The sequence below is a fragment of the Anolis sagrei genome, chromosome 5 (genome assembly GCF_037176765.1).
Source record: "Anolis sagrei isolate rAnoSag1 chromosome 5, rAnoSag1.mat, whole genome shotgun sequence".
Taxonomy (NCBI): Eukaryota; Metazoa; Chordata; class Lepidosauria; order Squamata; family Dactyloidae; genus Anolis; species Anolis sagrei.
This window is the reverse complement of record NC_090025.1, coordinates 128,424,424-128,445,541: the sequence shown is the minus strand read 5'-3', so window position 1 is coordinate 128,445,541 and position 21,118 is coordinate 128,424,424. Positions and strand designations below refer to the sequence as shown.

General features: G+C 36.9%; 1 protein-coding gene across 5 annotated transcripts in view; it reads left to right on the top strand.

Moving 5' to 3' along the window:
- Positions 1–21,118, top strand: part of PTPRZ1 (protein tyrosine phosphatase receptor type Z1) — a 127,670-nt gene that overhangs the window by 65,625 nt on the left and 40,927 nt on the right. For 4 of the 5 annotated variants that reach the window (XM_060777730.2, XM_060777729.2, XM_060777734.2 and 1 more), the window contains exons 7-11: positions 5,232–5,389; positions 6,317–6,467; positions 10,750–10,934; positions 13,799–13,925; positions 20,329–20,363. In XM_060777730.2, the coding sequence (XP_060633713.2) occupies positions 5,232–5,389; positions 6,317–6,467; positions 10,750–10,934; positions 13,799–13,925; positions 20,329–20,363 (656 nt within the window). Of the gene's footprint in view, positions 1–5,231; positions 5,390–6,316; positions 6,468–10,749; positions 10,935–10,958; positions 11,807–13,798; positions 13,926–20,328; positions 20,364–21,118 lie in introns of those variants that run through there. The other variant, XM_060777731.2, reaches the window with a different exon arrangement.

The following is a 21,118-nucleotide window of genomic DNA, read 5'->3' as shown; positions in this document are numbered from 1 at the left end:
TAGTTCATATTGTTTAAGTTAAGAAAACCAAGTCTGGAACATGTCATTATTCACTTAATTTCAAAAATGCTTCACCTGACTTACTGGGCACAGTTGTTGTGGCAGCAGACACCCTCCTGCTCGCCATAGCTCCTGGGAGCTTCTTCTTCCCAGGACCCCACTGTGCCAGGCACGTTTCACTGATGAGCCCCACCCTACCCTCTGATCCCCAGCCAGTGCTTCTTTGGCTGTCCTATTCCACCCACTATTTGTCCTATTCCATACAGTGGCTTAGCAGTTGTGTGGCAGTAACAGTGTTCTGGTATTGAGCCGGTTGGTAAACAGCTGCACCCCCTGGCATAATTAAGAGGTATCTGTCATCACTGGGCTGTCTGATTCCTGATGCAGGATTCATTCATGGCAGTCAACCCTGTTTCTCATTTATAACCAATAAACAAGTTGTGGCCTTTTGTTATCTTTCTCCTGGTTCAGTGGCAGAAGGTGGGTAGTCGCCCCTGCCCATGCAATTGTTAATAAACTAAAAGAAAAAAATGGCTTAGAATTGTGTAAGATTGTATTCTTTGTAGCTTTGCTATATTCACTTTTACTGTACAGACTGAAAAATTGAATGGTTCATTTTGTTGATCTGCATATTCAGACCTGTGGCTAGGCTTTATTGTCCCAACACAAGCCAGGAGAAAAAAGTTAGCTTTAAACTATGGTTTAAGTCAAGACTCTGAGCTGGCATAATTTTGTCTCTGTGTGGGACAGGATGGAGCAACAGGAAAAGACAAGGAAAGTATTTTCCTTTGTTGTCCAAGGAGAAATTTGCCAGTAACAAACTAGACTATTTCTTCTGTGCCAGGATTCCAGATGGATCTTTGAAGCAAAAGGCCTCCCATGAGAATTGTCTTGGAACAAAAAATTGCCAGGATTTTCTGAAACAACCTTCCCAGAGTATCTTTAGCTTCAGGGCATTTTTACCTTCAAGGACCCACATAGAAACCAGGAAATTAGAAAGTAGACTGCTCAGAAGCTGGGCTTTCTCTCTGAAAGGAAATAGAAAGATCTTCCTCTGTCTCCTCTGCCCTCATTTTTTATGCAGCACAACAATGAAAAATAAGCACTATGAATAAGATGAATGAACCTGTGCAGTATCCCAGCAAGATTCTGGCTAAAAAGTTGACTTGTAAATTTAGACTCCTTTAAAACAAATTAACTATAGTTCTGACTTCAGGCATAAGGGACAGTGTTGTTTGTGGCTTTCCTGTGTTTTTTTTAACCTGCTCATGAAGAGGCAGAACCACAAAAGAATTGAGCAATCTGCATGTATCAGCATGCTGCTCGTGTATGTCATGATTTGATAAGCCAGGAAGCTTGCCATATCATGGAAATGTGGCCAATGTAATCAAGTGGGAAAGAGCTGAATACTCAATATCAAAATATTGATACATTTCATAATCAGAATTATTATAAACGTTGTGGATACAAAGAGATATGGGGAACAGAGGAAGAAGAAACTAAGACAATGGCTACAGTAATTTGATTTATTTACAGAGATGTGGCTTTGAAATTAAACAGATGGCCAGATCACATTTTATCCTCTTAATGAGAGAACACCTGTACTATACTCCCTCTACTCTTGTTGTAGCCTTGTTTTTCAACAATCAATAAAAACAGACTAGCTGAAAAATTGTTACCCTGCTATCATGATATAAAGATACCATGTCCTCCTTGTTGTAGTACCACCTAGCTATTCCTTGGCAGTGAGATCAAAGATACTGTTTCTCCAGCTGTTCTTCTTGGCAGTGGATATTTTTGCCCGCAGTTATAAGGGGGAGGGAGTGGAGGACAATGGGGTTTTTTTTCTGGGAAAGGAGAAACTAACTGCTGCTGTGAGGAGAAGAGTGTGTGAGCATCAAGCACTTTCACTGAGACAGAAGCCACAGAAATAAGGGCAGGTGGATAAATTTTGTAACTTTATTTCCCTCTTACTAATGATGCATTGTCTAACCACCAGCTACAAGAGCTGAAGGTGATCATAGGCTCAGAGCACCCCTTTAAGAAACTAACTTGTAAGCTATTACTGTTACAATTAAGAGGCTTACTTGTGAATTGAAGAAAAGGTAAACACCACTTCACTGTAACTACATCAAGAAGCAGATTAAAGGCCATCCCTCCAAAACCAACCACAACTGCCCTGGCCTTGAAAGGAGAAAAGAGTCAGTCACCGCTCCATCATGACTTGACATAGAAGCCAATGAGAGGAATTTTGCCCTTCTCAACTGCCACTGCCTTGGCCTTTGAAGTGGGGAAGAAGAAGTGGGTACAACTCCATCATGCCTCGGCCCAGGAGCAGATGAAAGATCCCCCATCCATCCCAACTGCCACTGTCTTGGCCTTGGAGGAAGAGAAAATTGCCAAGCACATCACCATTATGCCTGAGCCCAGAAACATACTGCCATTGCCATGTCATGAAGGGAAAGAAGAAGAGGCAAGCATGGCTAAACCATTTTTAAGCACAGAAGTGGATCCCCCCCCCCCCCGCATTCCTACTGCCATTGCATAAATCTCAGAGAGGGAGAACAATAGGAAGACGGAGCTCCATTGATCCTAAATGTAGAAGCAGATAAAAGGCCTGTCCTCTATCTCAACTACTACTGGGAAAAACCACCAGTATCTGCTGGCCCTACTCAGCTTCCCAAGTGCCTTCTTCTTCTGCTCCATGTCATATTTAGAATGTAAGCCTGAGATCAGGGAACCATGTAATTAACAATCTGTATGATACTCTGAGAGCCTTTGTGGCTTACGACCAGGGCATAAATATCCTAAATAAATCAATACAGTTTGTATGTGCCACAATGTGTAGTGACATAAATAATAAGAAAGATTGTATCCAACATTATTCATGTCAGGGATGTAGTATATCTGCTCCAGTTTTTAGCTTAACTTTAAAAGAAATGGCCTCAAAATAAGATCAGCACCTTGGATAGCTCTTTTAAAATTCCTATTAAAACTAAGAGCATATTTAGGTAGTTTGTTTCCAAAAGGTATCATTTTTTAAAAAAATGAAAAAAGAAATTATAGATAACAGCACATTGTTGGCTAAGAGTAGAATATTATGTGTATACAGAATATTTCTGTATAGGACTTGGAAAATTGCATTTTATAGGAAAATAAAGCATATCCTCCGTGTGTTTTTTTTTATTCCTGTAAAATTTGTTCAGGTGAATTTGATACCTTTTGGAAACAAGTTCCACATTTATCATTCTATTTATAACAAAGCCTCCTGCTGTCATTATCCAACATGTAAATTTTTACAGATCCATAATTATTTTAAGTATGAAGTTGATTTTACAGAATATGCAAATTTATCATAAAAAGTTCATATGAATTAGACTAGATACAGAAAACAGAAAAAGTTGCAACTATCTTATATTTACATTCAAAAGCTTATGTGTATGTGTATATGGATATGGATAAAAATAAATTAAATGGGAACAATTATTTTATTAAACTTAGCATGTTGTTGATGTTATAATATTTATCTGTATCCTTCTCCCCTCCCCCCAAAAATTGGACTGGAAGTGGTTCACAATTTAAAAAAAAATACAAGTTAATAAACATACATTAAAATAGTGAACATTAAAACAGAAGTAAGATATTCACAGTATTTAATCAATTCAAACTTCAAATTAAAAGAATAAAACGGAATTAAAAAGATATACGACTATTTAAACCATTCATTTAAAACAATGCAGCACCTTCTATCCTATCCTGTATAAATGAGGAGTCTAGGGGCAGCCACCAAGCAGGCTATAAAAGAATTAGAAGATACCTGGGGCAGGGTGGACAGACAAATCCCACCTATGCCCTTAGATATATAGCGTGGAACAAAAGGCTGAGCCTAAGTGACCGAAGCACTTGGTAAAAATAGCTGCCACCACCTCAGAAATACCGGCCTGAGGAACCAAAAAGAGTGTGATTGTATTTCAAGTAAAAGGATGTTTGAGCACTGAGACTTCTGTGGCTGACTGGAGAGTAAAAGATGTGTTGAGAGAATGACTTTTGAGGGAAACGAATGGATTGAGGCGAACAACAGTTAAGAGTAAACTAATAAAGAGTTTATTTTAACTTGAGAATAACAACAACTCGTTGGAATGAGAGGTACAAAATCTTGATGCAGTTGCAGTAACTTGGTTGCTTGAACACAAACAGTTCTCCTGACAGAATAGCTTTCTCAGCTTGAGTCTCTTTAATAAACTGTTCTATTATTAGACACAGTTTTACATAGAGCACAGACCCCTGTCTGCCTCCCTCAATTGGCTATAAGGTATCCTTGAAACCTCTCCTAGGCTCAATAAGACACAGCTCTCCTTTACTAACCTCTCTAGTAAAGCTCTAGCCTAATGTCTTCACCTTATTCCCTAACCTAGAGACTAGCTAAAAGCTCTTCCCTTTCTGTCAGTTTCCTGCTCTCAAAAATCCAACTCTCTCTGTCTAACTCTCAGACTCTTCTCTCTTCTCTCCTGTCAGACAAGACAGCTCCCTTTTCCCTCCATCAGCTGACTCCACCCCCTGATTGTTACACCCAATCAGGAGTCAGCCTGACTCCTCCTCCTTCTTTGCTCAAAACCAGGAAGCCAAACACTGCCATGCAGGCTTCGGCCTAGCCGACTAAAAGGTAGATTTATTACACAGGCCAATGCAGAAACCTTGTCCTTTATGTTCAAGGCTAAATCCAGCATATACCCAAATTGTGTTCCTCTCCATAGGACGTGTAATCTCTTCTATTCCCTATCTGCCTTTCAAATGATTAGAAACACCTCTGTCTTGTCTGGATTAAGCTTCAATTTGTTTGCTCTTATCCAGTCCATTGTCAATCACAAGCACTTGCCGGAATTTATGTTATACCAATGCACTGAAAACCAAACCAGAAAAAAAAAAGTTATGCTAAGTGGCTTTCATCACAACTTTAAGAGCTCTTTATTTCAAGCTGTTGTTATTGATATGGGTTTTTGAAAACGGTTGTTATTTTAATATTATGGGTTGTTAGTTTAGATTGTAGCTCCATCAAGTGAAGACGGATTGCTTACTGTTGATGTAGATTTTTGTGTTATTAATTTCAGATCATTTTTGTTGAACAGATAAATCAAAACTGAAACAGATCAATAGTTCAGTCTTCACCTTTATTTGACATAATCTGGTTTTAAGAAAGTAATCACTGTTTACGTATAATATCTATTTTGCAGGGAAGAAAAGTGAACTTGAACCCTTCATCTTGTCTAACCTTTTGCCAAATTCAACAAACAAGTATTACACTTATAATGGATCTTTATCAACTCCCCCCTGCTCAGAATCAGTTGAATGGATTATATTCAAAGACACTGTTAACATTTCAGAAAATCAGGTAAATTTTTATCCAAGGAAATTAATGCTGAGTTGTTTGGGTTGATGTTGATGGTTTTACTCAAGATTGGATTACTTTGATTAATTCAAATGAACTATTTCATTAATGAAAAGTATTACTTATACCATATTTATTAGCTTACTACTCTTGAGATCGATTAACAATCAGAAAATTGTTGTTTGACTGGTGGCATTTAAACCCTTTAAAATTTGTTTCACATCTAGTTTTATGCAAAAATGAAAGAAAACCAGTAGGGTTTTTTTCTGGAAAAAAAAAGAATGTCAAACTGCATCAAATAGCCTCTATCATAATTTTTCCATTATGGTTAGAAACCATGTTTAATTTCAATTTGCCTACAAAAATAATGGCAAGTTCTTTTATGTTTTACATGTAAAGTATAAAATGGAATAGCAATAGATGCAGAGCATGAACATTACCTAGAGCAGTTTAAGATGGTAGAACATGATCTTTTCCCCCCAAAAAATAACTAGAAAAAGCCAACTGGGATGAGAGTCCTCTGGTTGACTGTGAAGGAAGCAGTCTAGATAGTTTGTCTAGAGCAGTGATTCCTAACCTTTGGTTCTCCAAGTGTTTGGACTTCAGCTCCCACAATTACTAACAGCTGGTAAGCTGGCTGAGATTTCTGGGAGTTGAAGTCCAAAAGACCTGGAGGACCAAAGGTTGGGAACCACTGGTCTAGAAAGAGTGGAAAAGAGTAAGGTAGCTAAATCTCTGCTGAAGCAAAAGGTGATATAGAAAACCTAGAAGCATGGAATGTTTAGTGTGTTTGTATAAGTTGTGATGCAACGTCAGATAGGTGTGAAATTCAAATATGGATGTCTCCATTGCCCTAGAAGTTCCTTTTATTGGTGCCAATTATTTATGAAGGAAATTCCCTGTCTGATTGTATTAACTGCTTTTTCCTAGCTGACAGTATTTTGTGATGTCCTCACCATGCAACAGTCTGGTTATGTGATGCTGATGGACTACCTGCAAAATAATTTTAGAGAGCAACAGCTTAAGTTTTCTGGCCAGGTGTTTTCCTCATATACTGGACAGGAAGAAATTCATGAAGCAGGTATTTATTTCTTTATGCGATAATTGACAGATTTGACAATGATTTTGACCACAGTGAGTTTCTCATAGAAGAAAGATGTTTATTTGTTGATTCATTTTATTTGACCCAGGTTCCCAAGCCTGGATACTAAAAGGAGCTCCAATTGCTTTAGCAGAGTGCAGAACAGCATGAGGTACCATAAAGTTATCTCAGTTGGGATGAAGGAATCTGTTCTCCTTCATCTTCTAAACCCAAATCTATAACTGTAGCCATCACCTCCCAACACAGTAGTTGTCTCACTGAACAAGCAAGGTTAGAGGAGCATTTGGTGCCTAGAACAAAATTGGACAGAACGAAGAATAGCCTACAACAGAATTTGGTGCCTTCCACTGTCTGCAGCACAAATAACCAGGTCAGGAAGAGATATCTGTGACTGAAAGTTGGGGTCTAGAAGATGAAGGAGCACAGATATTCTAGTCACGCTTCGTGAAATTTTATGGTACCTCATTGTTTTCTACAACCTGTTAAGGGTCAATATTACAGGAGCCTCATCAGGTATCTAATCTGAGAACCTGAATTCTGCTCTCTATCCAAAAATCTCAGGGTAGTATAATATAAAATAAATTTGGGACACTACATGCGTTGCCCCCTCCAGTAACCTGCATGCTTCAGTTCTAAAGATTTAGTACAGAGCTAGGCACTCCTCCCCACTCTCCATCCACTCCACTTTTTCCTTCTTACCAAGATAGTGGCTCTGATTCATATGAGCTAGCAGGAAATTAATAGATATGATAACCCATAACTCCCAACCCCCAAAGCATGGAGGGGCCAAACCTAACTTTACTCAATCCTGAAAAATCTGGTCAGAATGGTTTCCCAATTTCCAGGTCTAAGACTAGATAAATGCAGTTATTGAACCTAGACTGAGGAATGCAGCACATATGAAGTATGTTTCATAGTACAGTTGTTTGGCCAGCTAGAAGCATGCACATAGATGTCTGCTTCCACAAGCCCATGGTTCCTAATTCTGTCAGATGTGAAACATTTATTCACAATACAGTAATTCCAGTAACATTCAACTGTAAAATTTTTCAAGTAAAAAGTACAAAATAAACTGTATATATCTGTTGCATTGAGCATGAGTAATAAAGACTATATAACTTTCTGTCTCCTTTAAATGTGTTCCATCATGAACAAGTGTCAGTCTTAGAACTTCATACTATACTTTTTGGTTGTATAACTAAAGTGATAAATTTAAGCCAAACCAGACTGATATGTATTGAAATATATAAGCCAAAACCACACAAATATGACCCACATTTTCCTTCAGTGGAGGAGGGTGGAATTTGTCACACTTCAGATTATGGATTTCAACTTCCAACAACCCCATCCTGTATAACCAGTGGTGAGAGATTCTGGTTCCTTCAACAACATATAGAGGACTGTAGTTGTTCATATCTACTTTTGTCTATAATTCTGCAGTATGGACCATCTCTAGCAGCATTGCTCATTTTGTCTCTCCAAACCCAAAATTTGTATTATTATTACCATTATTTTTCAGTACAATTTCTTCTTTTCAGAAACAACATTTACAAAAAAGTGAAACAAAAATCATGAGATGCACAGTGATATTTCTTGGTAGTGGTTTGGCCTAATTTAACCCTTAGGTAGTGATTTGCATTAGATAATGTTTAAAAAAGCAAGCAGTTGCTACACTACTTATCAAGTAGTTTTCAATGACATAGCTCTGTATTGCATCTGTATGAGTGGGTTTATCTCATGAAAACTCATGCTAAAATAAAAACAGTTGGTCTACATTACTTCCACTCTTTCTTCCTCCTTTTTACACTACTTTGAGGACAAGATTACACATGAGAAGAAAAACTTGTGTTGCAGTATTTTGCTTCAGCACATCATGTATTGAAGTTTGATTTACAGATATTGCTCTGTATTTCTTTATTCCAATTTGAGTTTATTTTATTAATGTTTAATTTTAGTTTTATTCATTATTAACTCATCTCTGCTATCAGTTCTGTTGTATTATTGGACTACTGTAGGTCCTGCTACTGCACTTTTCTATTTCCTGATGCCCTAAGTATTGGCTGAGTGCCTATAGTTCCCTCTGCAGCTGTTTGCTTCCCATCCTTAGTTTTGTCCAATACATATTCATTTGGGATTGATGTTATCTCCTGAACTGTTTCTGGGCTCCCAGCATCTGTTTGGACTACTGCTTGCCAGGTGGCATGCATTAAGCAAAAAGGTGAAAGATGACTGAGATACATAAAAATTCTGAGAGACCAGGGAGACATGTTCATCTGGTTTAAATATAAATACACATGAATTTCCATACATTACAGAAAGACTTTTTCCAACAATCATCCAGCAGGGATCCACATGGAACTGATCACTGACATACATTAGGCTCATAGGTTCATCTTTCAAAGCAGAGCTCCTACATAAACCAATATATATTTTAAGACAATGACAGTGTGGTGTGACTATGCTATTGAGTCTCATTTCCACCATTATTTGTAATATCCAAAATAGAGCTTTGTAATATGGTGCCCAGTAAAGCCACAGCTGAAGATCCACAAGTGAATCAGTTGAATGTCGATTTTGAATCCAGTAAAGATTCTGACAGCAAATATATTATAGGTAGTTGATTACAAAGCAAAACAGAACAAATTGATTATTTTAAAAAAACAGGGAAGGAACCTCAACTAATAGGATTCATCTAAAGATTATGGTTTTTATAAGCTTAAATGCTAATTTACTAATATTACTAATAGTGTGTTCTTCTCTTCCTCAAATTTACATCAAGCACTCTATGTGTGTTCAGCTCTTTTTTTAACCCTATATCTTTCCTGTGAGATAGGTGTTAGGATGAAAGAAACTTCATAGCCAAAAAGAAATTTGAATCTGGGGCAATGCAAGTCTCTCCTATGTTGACTTATGTCATCTGCTGAGCACTACTTTAGAAAAAAAACAGCACCAAACCCTTTCTCATTTATTGCATTGTGTTGTATGATAGCAATGTCAGTATTTTATGGCCGTGGACTCGAATACACAAGTATTTTGCAAAATGCAATCTTATACCTGTTTACTCAGAATTTAGTCTTTTTGAATCATATGACATTTCTTCCCAGATTAGTTTATATTGGATTGTAGCCTATAGCACCAAATTCTTTTTTTCCTCTTGATCATTTTGTACAGAAAAAGGAAAGCACTAAATGTTTATTTATATTGAGAGTGGTGTGTTCAATCCCATCTGCTTCAGTTTCTAATATAATGCCTCAATATAACACAATTGAGCTAGTTTTGTTTTTCCTGATGGATTCACCTGAGGATATCTGAGTAATTGCTAAATGTAATAAACCTATACATTACCTCATTAGAAATGGAAACTGACACAGTGATTGGTTTTAGTGTTTGGTTTTGAAAGAGACTAAATGGACCACAAGTTCAATAAGATTGTTTCATTATTTTTTAATTTGCGGTTACTGTGAAACAACAAGGGGAAATATCTTTGAATGCAGCCTTTAATGCTGAAAAACAATATTAAGCCTTGGGTGCCCTCTTGTGTTATAAAAGCAGAGTCTTACATAATAAAACAAAATCTGCATCCATATTGTTTAGATGAAAATTAATGGCACCAGTGATTATTGGCAGGGCCCTTCCAACTAAAAGCCAATTGAGTTTTCCATGTTGCTACACTTTACTTGTTCACATTCAGTTCTACAGTGCCATCCTGAAATGACATTCCATGTGCATAGCCACTTCCTCTATGGAAAATCATTGACTTTCAACATGCCCCTGCAAATACGTTGTTTTGTTTTAAAGGCAATGGGAGGCTATTTTCCTCTCTCAGTTTTAGATCAAGGAGAAGGTTTGAGGCAGATGCATTTATTAATTGCTCCACCTTATCTAAAAATATAATAATCTCCCAAGTCTTTGAGATGTTTTGTATCAAACAAGAATACCTTTCTGCATTCTTCACTTTAAGTAAAAGGAAGCAAACAAGTAGAAGAAAATGATGACTGAAATCTGGGGATGTTTTTTCCCCTGAAGTGAATGTGCAAATAACAGGCCAGAATTTGAGACAAATGTGGTCAACTGTATCCTGCCTTTCTTCCAATATGGGATCCAAATGCATTTACAATATACATGAAAACAATATACAGTATGGCATTCATAGATAAAACAATTAAAATACATATAACATATATAATATTTTAAAAATACTATACTATCCCAATCTATGTATTTTTAACTTGTTGTTTCTGTGTTTGTTTTTGTTTTTAAGTTTGCAGCTTGGAACCAGAAAATGTTCAAGCTGATCCAAAGAACTATACCAGCCTTCTTGTTACTTGGGAAAGGCCACGAGTTGTGTATGACACAATGATTGAGAGGTTTGCTGTTTTTTACCAACAGTTAGAAGGAGAAGACCAGAAAAAGCATGAATTTCTAACAGATGGGTATCAGGACTTGGTAACTGACAACTTTAAAGGTTTTTTACAAAGCAGAGATACTAAATCACTTACAAATACTTATTGTGGGGAATTTTCTTGATTTTGGCAAAGCTAACAGTTATACTGCTATGCTTCCTACACCGTATTATTCTCTTTAAAACCTTTATTAACAATGGTGTATGCCAGGTTATATCAATGACAAGGATAGAGGCCTAAAGCCAATGACTATCCCTCACTAGAGTTTATCCATTGATTTAATGGTATCAGCATAATTAGTCTTCAGTAATTGATTCAATAGCTCTACCGTAGTTGGGACTGTCCATTGGAATCAGGTCATAATAGAACAACCAGACAATTATAGTGGTAAAAAGATTGCCAACAGTAGCAAGTATTTTATTCAATTTATAACTGCAATTTATTGTTTTGTAATTTTTAGATGGCAAAATTTATTCAGAGGAGGTTTTTCATGTCCTTCCTGTATGGCTAATAGTGAATTGCCCAGGTGTTCGAGTGAGTTTCATTGATTAAGTGAGGATTTGAGGCCTGCTTTCCCTGAATCCTAGTCCAGCATTCAAACCACTACAGCACACTAGCACTTTTCATTTTAATTTACCACATATTTGCATAACTGGTGTACTAAATCCCTCTTACAGTAAACTATGGGGTACATGAGGCATCACTGTGCTGAAATCTGCATATCTTGCCCATTCAGTTATCTTTAACAATAAAAGGGATACATGGGAGAGGAATACCAAATCCTCTCCATTTTGCAGGGCCTTAAGTGCCCCATTCATATTTGCTCCAGTCACTTTTCTCTCTTTCAGCTCTAATATGAGAAGTGAGCATAAATGGAGAAAATTAGCTGCTGGCATGGACTGAGGAGAAGTTAAGGTGTGTGATGGTTTAGGATTCAGTTTTCCTCTCTTGTGTATTCCTTCTGATGCTAAAGGAGTTATAAAGCCATAGAATCATAAAGCTGGAGGGGGCCCTATGGGCCATTAGAGCCGACTTCCTGCTCAGCACAGGATATCCAGCTAAAGAATCACCAGCAGGTAGCTATCCAGTCTTTTTTTGAAGACATTTAAAGGAGATTCCACCATCTCTATAAGCAAGTGATTCCACTGTCAAATAGCTCATACTATCAATAAGTACCTTCTCAAGTTGTGTCAAAATCAACTCTTCTAAAACTTCAAGCCATTAGACCTGGTCCTTCCCCCTTATGGCAGCAGAGAAAAGCCCCCCTCCTCTCCACTGTAGTCTTTGAAATGTTTGAAGAGTGCAACCACATTGCACTTCAATCTTCTCTTCACTAAGAGGCCATCCAGACAGGGCCCAAATTGCACAAGCTCTCATGCTTTTACCGGAAGCTTTCAAACAATGCCTCCAATAAAAATCAATTAATTTGAGACATAGGAGGAAAACCCATCATCATCATCATCATCATCATCATCATCATCATCATTATTTTAGTACATTTATATCCCACCCTTCTCACCCCAATGGGGGACTCAGGGTGACTTACAGACCACGGCATATCATGCCACATTACACATATAATAATAAACATAACATATCAATTTAAACAATTAGCATATCAATTTAAACATACAGTAATAAACATGACATACCAATTGTCCCAAATTAATTTGTCCAATTTGTTTAAAGGCCCAGTTCTAATAGGCTATAGGACCTGTTAGGACAGACTCCTCGGACTGCTTCTGCAATCCCAGGAATCTGTCTCACAGCCCAATTTGCTTATTTGGGCCCCATGGGTCAGTTTGGTCAGTTCTAATGCAATCCAGAAATCACATAAGCTAGAACTGTCTCACCAGGATATTGAAAAGCCTTCATTGACACCAGGGGCGGCTCAACCGATTACGCAAAGTAAGCATTTGCAGTATAGTTGATTTTGCCCAGGGGCACTCTTGAGGAGCTCTTTGGGGAAAATAGACCTTGACATATGCGAGTTGTAGTTATTGGGATGTATAGTTCACCTACAATCAAAGACCATTCTGAACTCCACCAATGGTGGAATTGAACCAAATATGGCACACAGAACTCCCATGATGAACAGAAAATATACATCAGTGATTGGCTGGGGGGGGGGGGGGGACCAAAATACTATTTGCTTACCGTTGAAAATTACCTAGGGTCACCTGCCTGGACAATGGAGGCTCATGGTCCAGGGACAGAAAACCTCATCTTGCAATGGCATTTTTTACCTCTTTCCCTTTCTGACCATAAGCTGTTATGTACAGTAGACCCTTCATGTTTTCAGGAGTTAGGGGCACAGGATCCACACAAAAGCAAGAGAACTGTGGGGGGGGGGGGGGGGTGTTAGAAAAAAACGTTTCATTTAACCTGGAAATTGACTATAGGATTGTCCTGAAAAACCTAGAATTCACTAGAGAAGTGTTCTCTTAGGGAATCTCTCTACCATCCAATATGACTCTATTGTCAACTTCCTAGAGAATGTATTCATCAAGTTGCCAAATGATTGGCAAATAATCAAAGTTTGAACCTGCAAATGTAAAGGGCCAACTGTACAGAGTTCTCCCAATATTACAATGGATAAGAGTATGTCCCACATGTATTTCTGATTCTCTCATGTATTGCATAACAGTTTTGTCCAAATACAATACTGATACCAGTATATATTAATTGCTTTCTACATTCAGTAGTGCTATTATTTGTAGTAAAGTTAAAAGATTTACTTTTTTATTCTTAAAATACTTGGAAATAAACCCCATAATTGGATGTAGATTTTAAAATAGACATGCACGGGTACTGCATTGCTTTTTCTAATGAAGCACCATTGTATTTTAAGAAATGAGATGAAACTTTAATGAAACATATAGTAATGACTGGTAATTATTATTTCAGGGGGCCATACTGAACAATCTCTTGCCTAATACAAGCTACGTTCTCCAAATAGTTGCTATTTGTGCTAATGGTCTCTATGGAAAATATAGTGATCAAGTCATTGTTGACATGCCTTTAGATGATCCAGGTAAGTTCACAAAGGTAATTTTTAGCTGAAATGCCATAGCAGCCTTTTATTTGCAAACCAGCTGAAAATACAATGCAATGGAATTTCAGTATCAATATTGTTAATTTGAAATATCTGAAATTTATTTTTAACATCCATAGATAATCAAGGTCTCCATTAAGGATGTTATTATTTTAAATTTAAATTATAGGTTATCATTGTGACATCCTGCCACTCTTTAATATATAACACCATTAATCTGTGTAATTAATGAAATATAAATTAAAATGTATGCTTAACCATGAACCATCTTGATAGTTTGTTTAATCTGGTATTTTATTGTGAGAAATGAGATGAGTACTATGAAAATAATTTATATTAAATAATGGAACAAAAAAGTGTAAGAAGTAATGATACTTTTAGATTGATTATGTTGATTTTGAAATCTTATTGCATGGTGCTTCTTATGGAATGTTATTTCAGTGCAAATGTGGTGATGGAATTCCCTTGCTTCTTAATGTTGGACTGCAACATGCAAAATGACTAACAATAATTATTATTTTTAATTCAAACGTTCTATTTTTTCTCCTTCCCATGAAATATGTTAGATGTTTGACTAATTTCCTTTCATAATCAACATTGTTGAATTTTGCAGTTTGTGGCTATTGGATTGTAGCTGACTTTCATATTACTTCCATCTTTTTTATAAAACACTTCATTTGAAATATATGTTGTTAGGACAGGTGCCATAATTTCTCAGAGGGTACCAGCCAATTTCTCAGAGGGTACCAGTATTTTAGAAAATACTGTTTTCTGTGCAAATATGTTGTTTACTCAGAATAATCCTTGAATTGCAGCACAGAAAACAACATTTCTATATAGAAATATTACATTTTGCATAGGAAGTGCTGTTTCCTACCCAGAAATTGCTGTTTTATGTGAAAAAGGACCACCTGGATATTGTATAGGATAAGTGGTGAATGTGGGGATTCTCATGATTTTTTCTCAAGTTTTCTTGACAACTGACAAACATATTTTTCAACCATTTTTTACAGTTTTGTATTCTTTCCATCCATAGTTAATGCAAACTCTGGCCTTTTTGGGCTCCGATGCAATCAATGTTTGATTGCATTGTATGTGGTCTGTATTGATTTCTTCATTCCTGGAGTTCCCTCCTGCACATTCCTGCATAATTGCATTTGTTGTCTCCAATTCATATTTATCCATATGGCTTCCTGAATGTCCTTCTGGAGAGCTCTTTATCTTGGAAACTGTTAGCTAATCAAGCCATTAGGAAAATGCAGAGTTTTCTTTTTCAGCTCAGTGGATGGTGCTGTCCATCCTCATCTTAATCAAAACGACCTTCTCCAATAGTCTTCTTAGTATGCAAGATTCATAGCCACCTAGCCCCATCTGTGCTCTATTACCCCCAAATTGATGTAATTGTGTACGTGAAAAAAATGGAAATGTTATAACTTCCTTATGTGTTTCTGTTATACACCAATCCTTGTAAGAAGCAGCATTCATCTTACTTGCCTGTGTAGTTCTGCTTTTTTCTGCATACTTGCTTTGTGATTGCAGTCCTGTCTTACCAATCACAACTTAACCAAATACTTCATACATCAAAACTATGTAATCACAAATGTAATTATAGCTTCTGGAAAATTGAATGAGACAGCAAGGAGAGCTAAAATGAGGAGAAATAACTAGGCACCATGGACAGAGATTATTTTAATCACTCCAAGGCTTGGGTGGTTCTTTTTATTTCCCTATGTTTCCTATATTATTTATTTTATTTGCACAGCTTTGCAAAATGCAAGTGGACAGATCACTGCTTTGAGGAATTTGGCATCTAGAGTCTGACATGGGAAGGAAAAGAAGTTAAGGAAAATAGATCCAAATGGGGTTTGGAAACAAAGGATTATGCCAAAGACTGCTAAGTATTTGCAGCCTAATAATACTTGCCAGGCTTGCTTTTATTGACATTTATGCCTAAAAGAATACTGTTGAAAAATTCTACTGAACTTCAGTTTGTTTGGGGGGGGGGGGGGGGATCCTCTCAAAATAAATAATTTTGATGTTCCTTTATAATTGCTTGTTTGTGTGGCTCTATTGAAGTCTCTCCACGTTTGTTTATGTCTTCTTAATTGGAGAAAGGTGTACTGTAAGTTGTTTCATTTGCCTGCATTCAAAAAAGAACCTCTTTTGTAATTTGATCAAACATGTATTTGTCATTTGTATGTATTGTGATACTAGCTGGGGTAATTGCAGTTCAGTAAAATTGAATGCCGAATTTGGAGTGTTTCAGACCTTATAACACTGTTTTCAAAGTAATAAAAAGAAAGCAGTTTTCTATTTGTTTGCTTGATTAAAACAGCTATACCCAGTATTCAACTGGAAATGTTCCAGGCTATAAGACAATTTCAGCTTCCAAACTGACAAACTGAAAACACTAAACATAAAATGAAAAGGAGATGTGAAAGATAAACAGAGGGGGGGAAAACCCCCTCTGGCTTTATTGATATACAATTTTTACCTTAAGAATCAGTGGCAGCTAATGGTTCCCATATCCCAATTAATCTGTCTCCTTAATACATTTAGCACCTTGGATAGCTTCTTTGAAGTCCCAACTAAAACATACAGTTGATTCACTGAAGTCCCCATCTATCACTGCTTTAATGTAAATGTAATCCCACAGCCAGGAATTGTTGTTCTTATTTTTGTAAGAGGGATGGCCCAAATGATTATGAAAATGTTTATGAAAATATTACTTCTGAGAGAACCAGAGGTTGGGGCTATTTTCAGTTTCTTTTAAATGGACAACAACATGATAGAAAGACATTGTTTTGTGATGCATTGCTTGGGAAAATCAATGAAACATTTGCAGCTAAAGGTGAGTTTCTATTATCTATATTGATAGTCACAGGAAAAAATAAGACCTAATGAGTCTTCACGAATTCCTGTGTGCTTCAGAAATTATTGACATTTTATAGATGTCAGCTATCTAAACTGCCACATGTGATTATTGTCTTGATTTAGTTCTAAATTTCAAAGCTCAATCTTAGGTAAAGCCACAGACAGCAAATGCCAAACAAGTTCCATAGGAAAGGTTTTATGGAGCATTAGCAAAATTTGCTGGATGTACATTAACAACATGATCCTCCTGGACCTCTGGGGTGCCCTTTGGAGATCCCAGGAGGTATTTCATCACCATATGTCCAGGCAAAGATACATATCTGGACCGTCACTGCTCCCCCTATGGTCCCCAAGCAAGTAAACGTCTCTCTTGGAAGGGGTGCAGCATGTAAAAGACAGGGTTTGGTTGTCTGTTGTGAGAGGGTGAAAGAAAATTCAAACCAATGCAGAACCAAAAAAAAATGTGTAATTGGACTTAGCCTCCATATGCCACTTATAGGATGCCAGATATTAATACTGAAATAGCACATTAAATACAGAAACAAAATGTACCCTGTTTATGAAAAACCAATAATGTTGTATAGTTTGGTGCAATGTTTATACACTCGAGAACAATGTTCATACACCTCAGAAAACTATCACATCATAAAACCTTTGTTTAATTGGAGACTATATCCCTCCAATTATGGGGGAACCCATTGTTACAGCACTATAAATGTGTACTGTGAAATATACTATGTTTTGGAAACAAACACACAGATGAAACAGACAAGCAAACTGTAATTCCACCGACCCCCCCCCCCCCCCAAAAAAAAAATGGTTGAACACATATGGTGCTTTGAATTGGCATTAGTTAGTGTGGGTGCAGTAGTGTGTAGTAATAAAGGCACAGTTTTTTTCTGAACTTAATAAATGTTTAAATATAAATGGAAATTTGTTGATTCCTTTGTATTCTTTCATTAATGAGGGTTTTTGATCCACATATCTATATTGTTCCCTTGGATAAAGTATTTGTTCTGCCTGTAGTGTAAACGTAAACTGAGTGCCACAAAAACAAATCAAAACAAAAACCAAGAAAGGATGAAAATTCAAATCAAAAGGATTTGAAGCAAACATAATTAATGATGACTGTTCTTCTTTTTAATTAAAAGAAAGCTTGTTTTACAAGCTGTTGAAATATATATTATGAATATACAGTGTTAAGTGTTTTCATGGGCATCTTACATGTTAATTACAAACAATTGAGAAGCCAGGGAATATCATCACTATTTTGTCTCTAGCCTCCTAAACTTCTGAAAATAACAGGTAAGATTTTTTTCTAAAAAATAATTGCATTATATTTTGTGTGTGGTTATGCTTCTGCTTCTAAATTGTTCTGTTAAATGTTCAAGTATTTGCAGAACAGGCTCTCATTGTGCAATCACCTTTTCACACAATTTCATCAGGATTGTCTTTTAATCCTACCATGTTTTTACACACCATAACTTCAATCTGTTTTACTTTTGTCCCAGAAATTGCTGCTGCTTCATTTGTTCATTTGGACAGATAAACTAAGGAAGTGTCTGTATGAAAAACATCTTTCTGAATATGTATTTTTAAGAATTGTCCTTGAGTCACATGCAGGTGTCCTTCCTCCTGACTCCATGGGCTACCTTTTTGTTGTTGTTTTGGCCATGAAAGGATTAATTGCCTATTCTGGGGGCTTCCAGATAAATAGTTTACAGGAACCCTGTGAACCATTTAAATATCATTTAAAAAAATAACTCATAGCCATAAATTGACCTTGCTGCCATTTCCATTTTGGAGGGTGTATGTGTGTGCATTTTTGGCACTCTGCATGATCGCCTGGAGGATTCCAGCAGCACAAAACTTCCCCTCAAGCCCTATCTAAGTAAAGGTAAACATTTTCCTTTGACATTCATTTTAGTCGTTTCCAACTCTAGGGGGTGGTGCTTATTTCTATTTCTAAGCCAAAGAGCCGGCATTGTCCATAAACACCTCCAAGGTCATGTGGCCGGCATGACTGCATGGAGTGCTGTTACCTTCCCACTGGAGTAGTATCTATTGATCTACTCATATTTGCATGTTTTCGAACTGCTAGTTTGGCAGAAACTGGGGCTAACAATGGGAGCTCACCCTGCTCCTCGGATTCTAACCACTGACCTTTTGGTCAGCAAATTCAGCAGCTCAGTGGTTTAGTCTGCTGTGCCACCAGGGGCTCCTCTAGGCCTCATCTACACTGCCATAAATCCAGTTTCTGAATCCAAATTATCTGTTTTGAATTGGATTATATGGCAGTGTAGACTCATATAATCCATTTCAAAGCAGATAATTTGGATTCAGAAATAGAATTATATTGCAGTGTAGAAATAGCCTCAAACCTTCTATAATTGTGGAGCATTTACCTGATTGTTAATATAACATGGCTCTTTGTCAATTATTCTTTAAAATCTTCCATGTACTTATTCTAGAACAGACCTGATATGAAATTGCAATGAGGGTGAAAGACTACCGTCTTGCTAGACTTTAAAATGGTGACTGTCATCTAGAAGTGAAAGTAAATTTTATAAAGAGGAACTACTATTGATATATCTAACATTTTATCTTCCCATACAAGTAGCCAAGGTTATAGAATCAGAATTTGAAGTGACCTCAAGGGCCATCCAGTCCAACCCTCTGTCATGCACAAACACACAAAGTGTAAACATAGCAAAAGTAAAATTTGAGATAACACTCTCCATAGCATAATTGGTGTTAAATTATGTTTTATTCACATGTTTACAACCTGTATCTCTATAAAATAACACCATTTAGGTCATCTGATAAGAAAACTGTTAAAGACAAACAGACCAAAACGAAGGAGGGAAAGCCCAAACTATTATCTACTGACAAGTATTTAATAATAATGCACATATACAAATTCTTCACTAAAGGACATAAGTACAAATATTTTCAATTCAGGAAATTAATTTCATACCAGAAAATGAAGTTCTTCACAATAGGATGACAGGCCGTCAGAGGGGAATGAGATAAGCCTACAAAATTAAGAGTCCCAAAGTTTAACGTTAGCCACCTCCCAGATTGAAGACTCTCTGTCATACACATGCACAAAAGCAAATTCCCAAAAACCTACATAGGTGGTACATATATTTTTCTTACTTCCTTCAGCATCTAGTGACCATTGGGTGGGAGTTAAACTGCATGGAGCAAAGCATTAAATCCCCTTTCTGCTACAGTTCTTCCCATCATCCACACCATGCCCTGTTGGTTATAAGCAAAGGAAAACGTGCTAGAAGACATGGTGATAGTAGCTCATTGACACAAATTTCTATAAAAACAATTGACTTTTGAAGTTACAGGTTTTACTGTGTGTGTGTGTGTGTGTGTGTGTGTGTGTGTGTGTGTGTTTAAAGCTTCCATGGGTTTTATGATATTTCTTAGAATGGTGGTGCCTCTGTGATATTCAAATAATAGTTTACATAGTGCATGTTTTTATTTTACTTTATAGAAATTGACTTTCCTGGAATACCTGAAGATTATGAGGTATTGCATTTACATATTTTTCACTTATACTGTTCTAATATATTATCTTTCAAGGTAACAATATTCAGTGGGCACCTTTTGATTTTTAACATAAACTAAATAATACGTTATATTTCCAGATGCTACAATCACAAGGTTGGCTTAACCCCATAGTTATACACCAAGGAAACATAGCTTCGTTCTCCTAACTAAGCCCCCTCCCTTCTACATTGCCCTGTATCCCAGGATCCAATTCTAGATTATCAGCTTTAAGATGAATTATATGAGTCTCCACCGCCAGATAATCTGTGATAAGCAGATAATCTGGATCATATCCTGGGGCATAGGGGCAGTGTAGAAGAATATAAGAGAAATGTAGTTTGCTTTGTACCATTTAATGTAGGAGGTGTTAAAGCAGCTTAACTGAATGAAATCATTATAGAGGATATATGGCTGCAGCACTGTGTTTCCTATCATCTAAATTTCCCTACCCTGCTCTACTTCATTGGTTCTCATTTCCAGAAGCTTGGAAACTTTGGGGCTGGAACTGGAACCGGAATAAGGAAGGTTAGTTCTGAACCACATTTTGTTTGCACTAAGCTTCCTTAAGCCACCTCAGCATTGGGAGACTGACCACCACACAGCCCAGCCATGCTAAAGCCAGTTTAGCAGGTCTGTGCATGATCAGTGCATTAATATCCTCCCTGCACCCTGATTTTCCTTCCCCCAAGCTATGAAAAATCCTCTTTACTGTCGCTGCAGAGTTTGCATTTCCT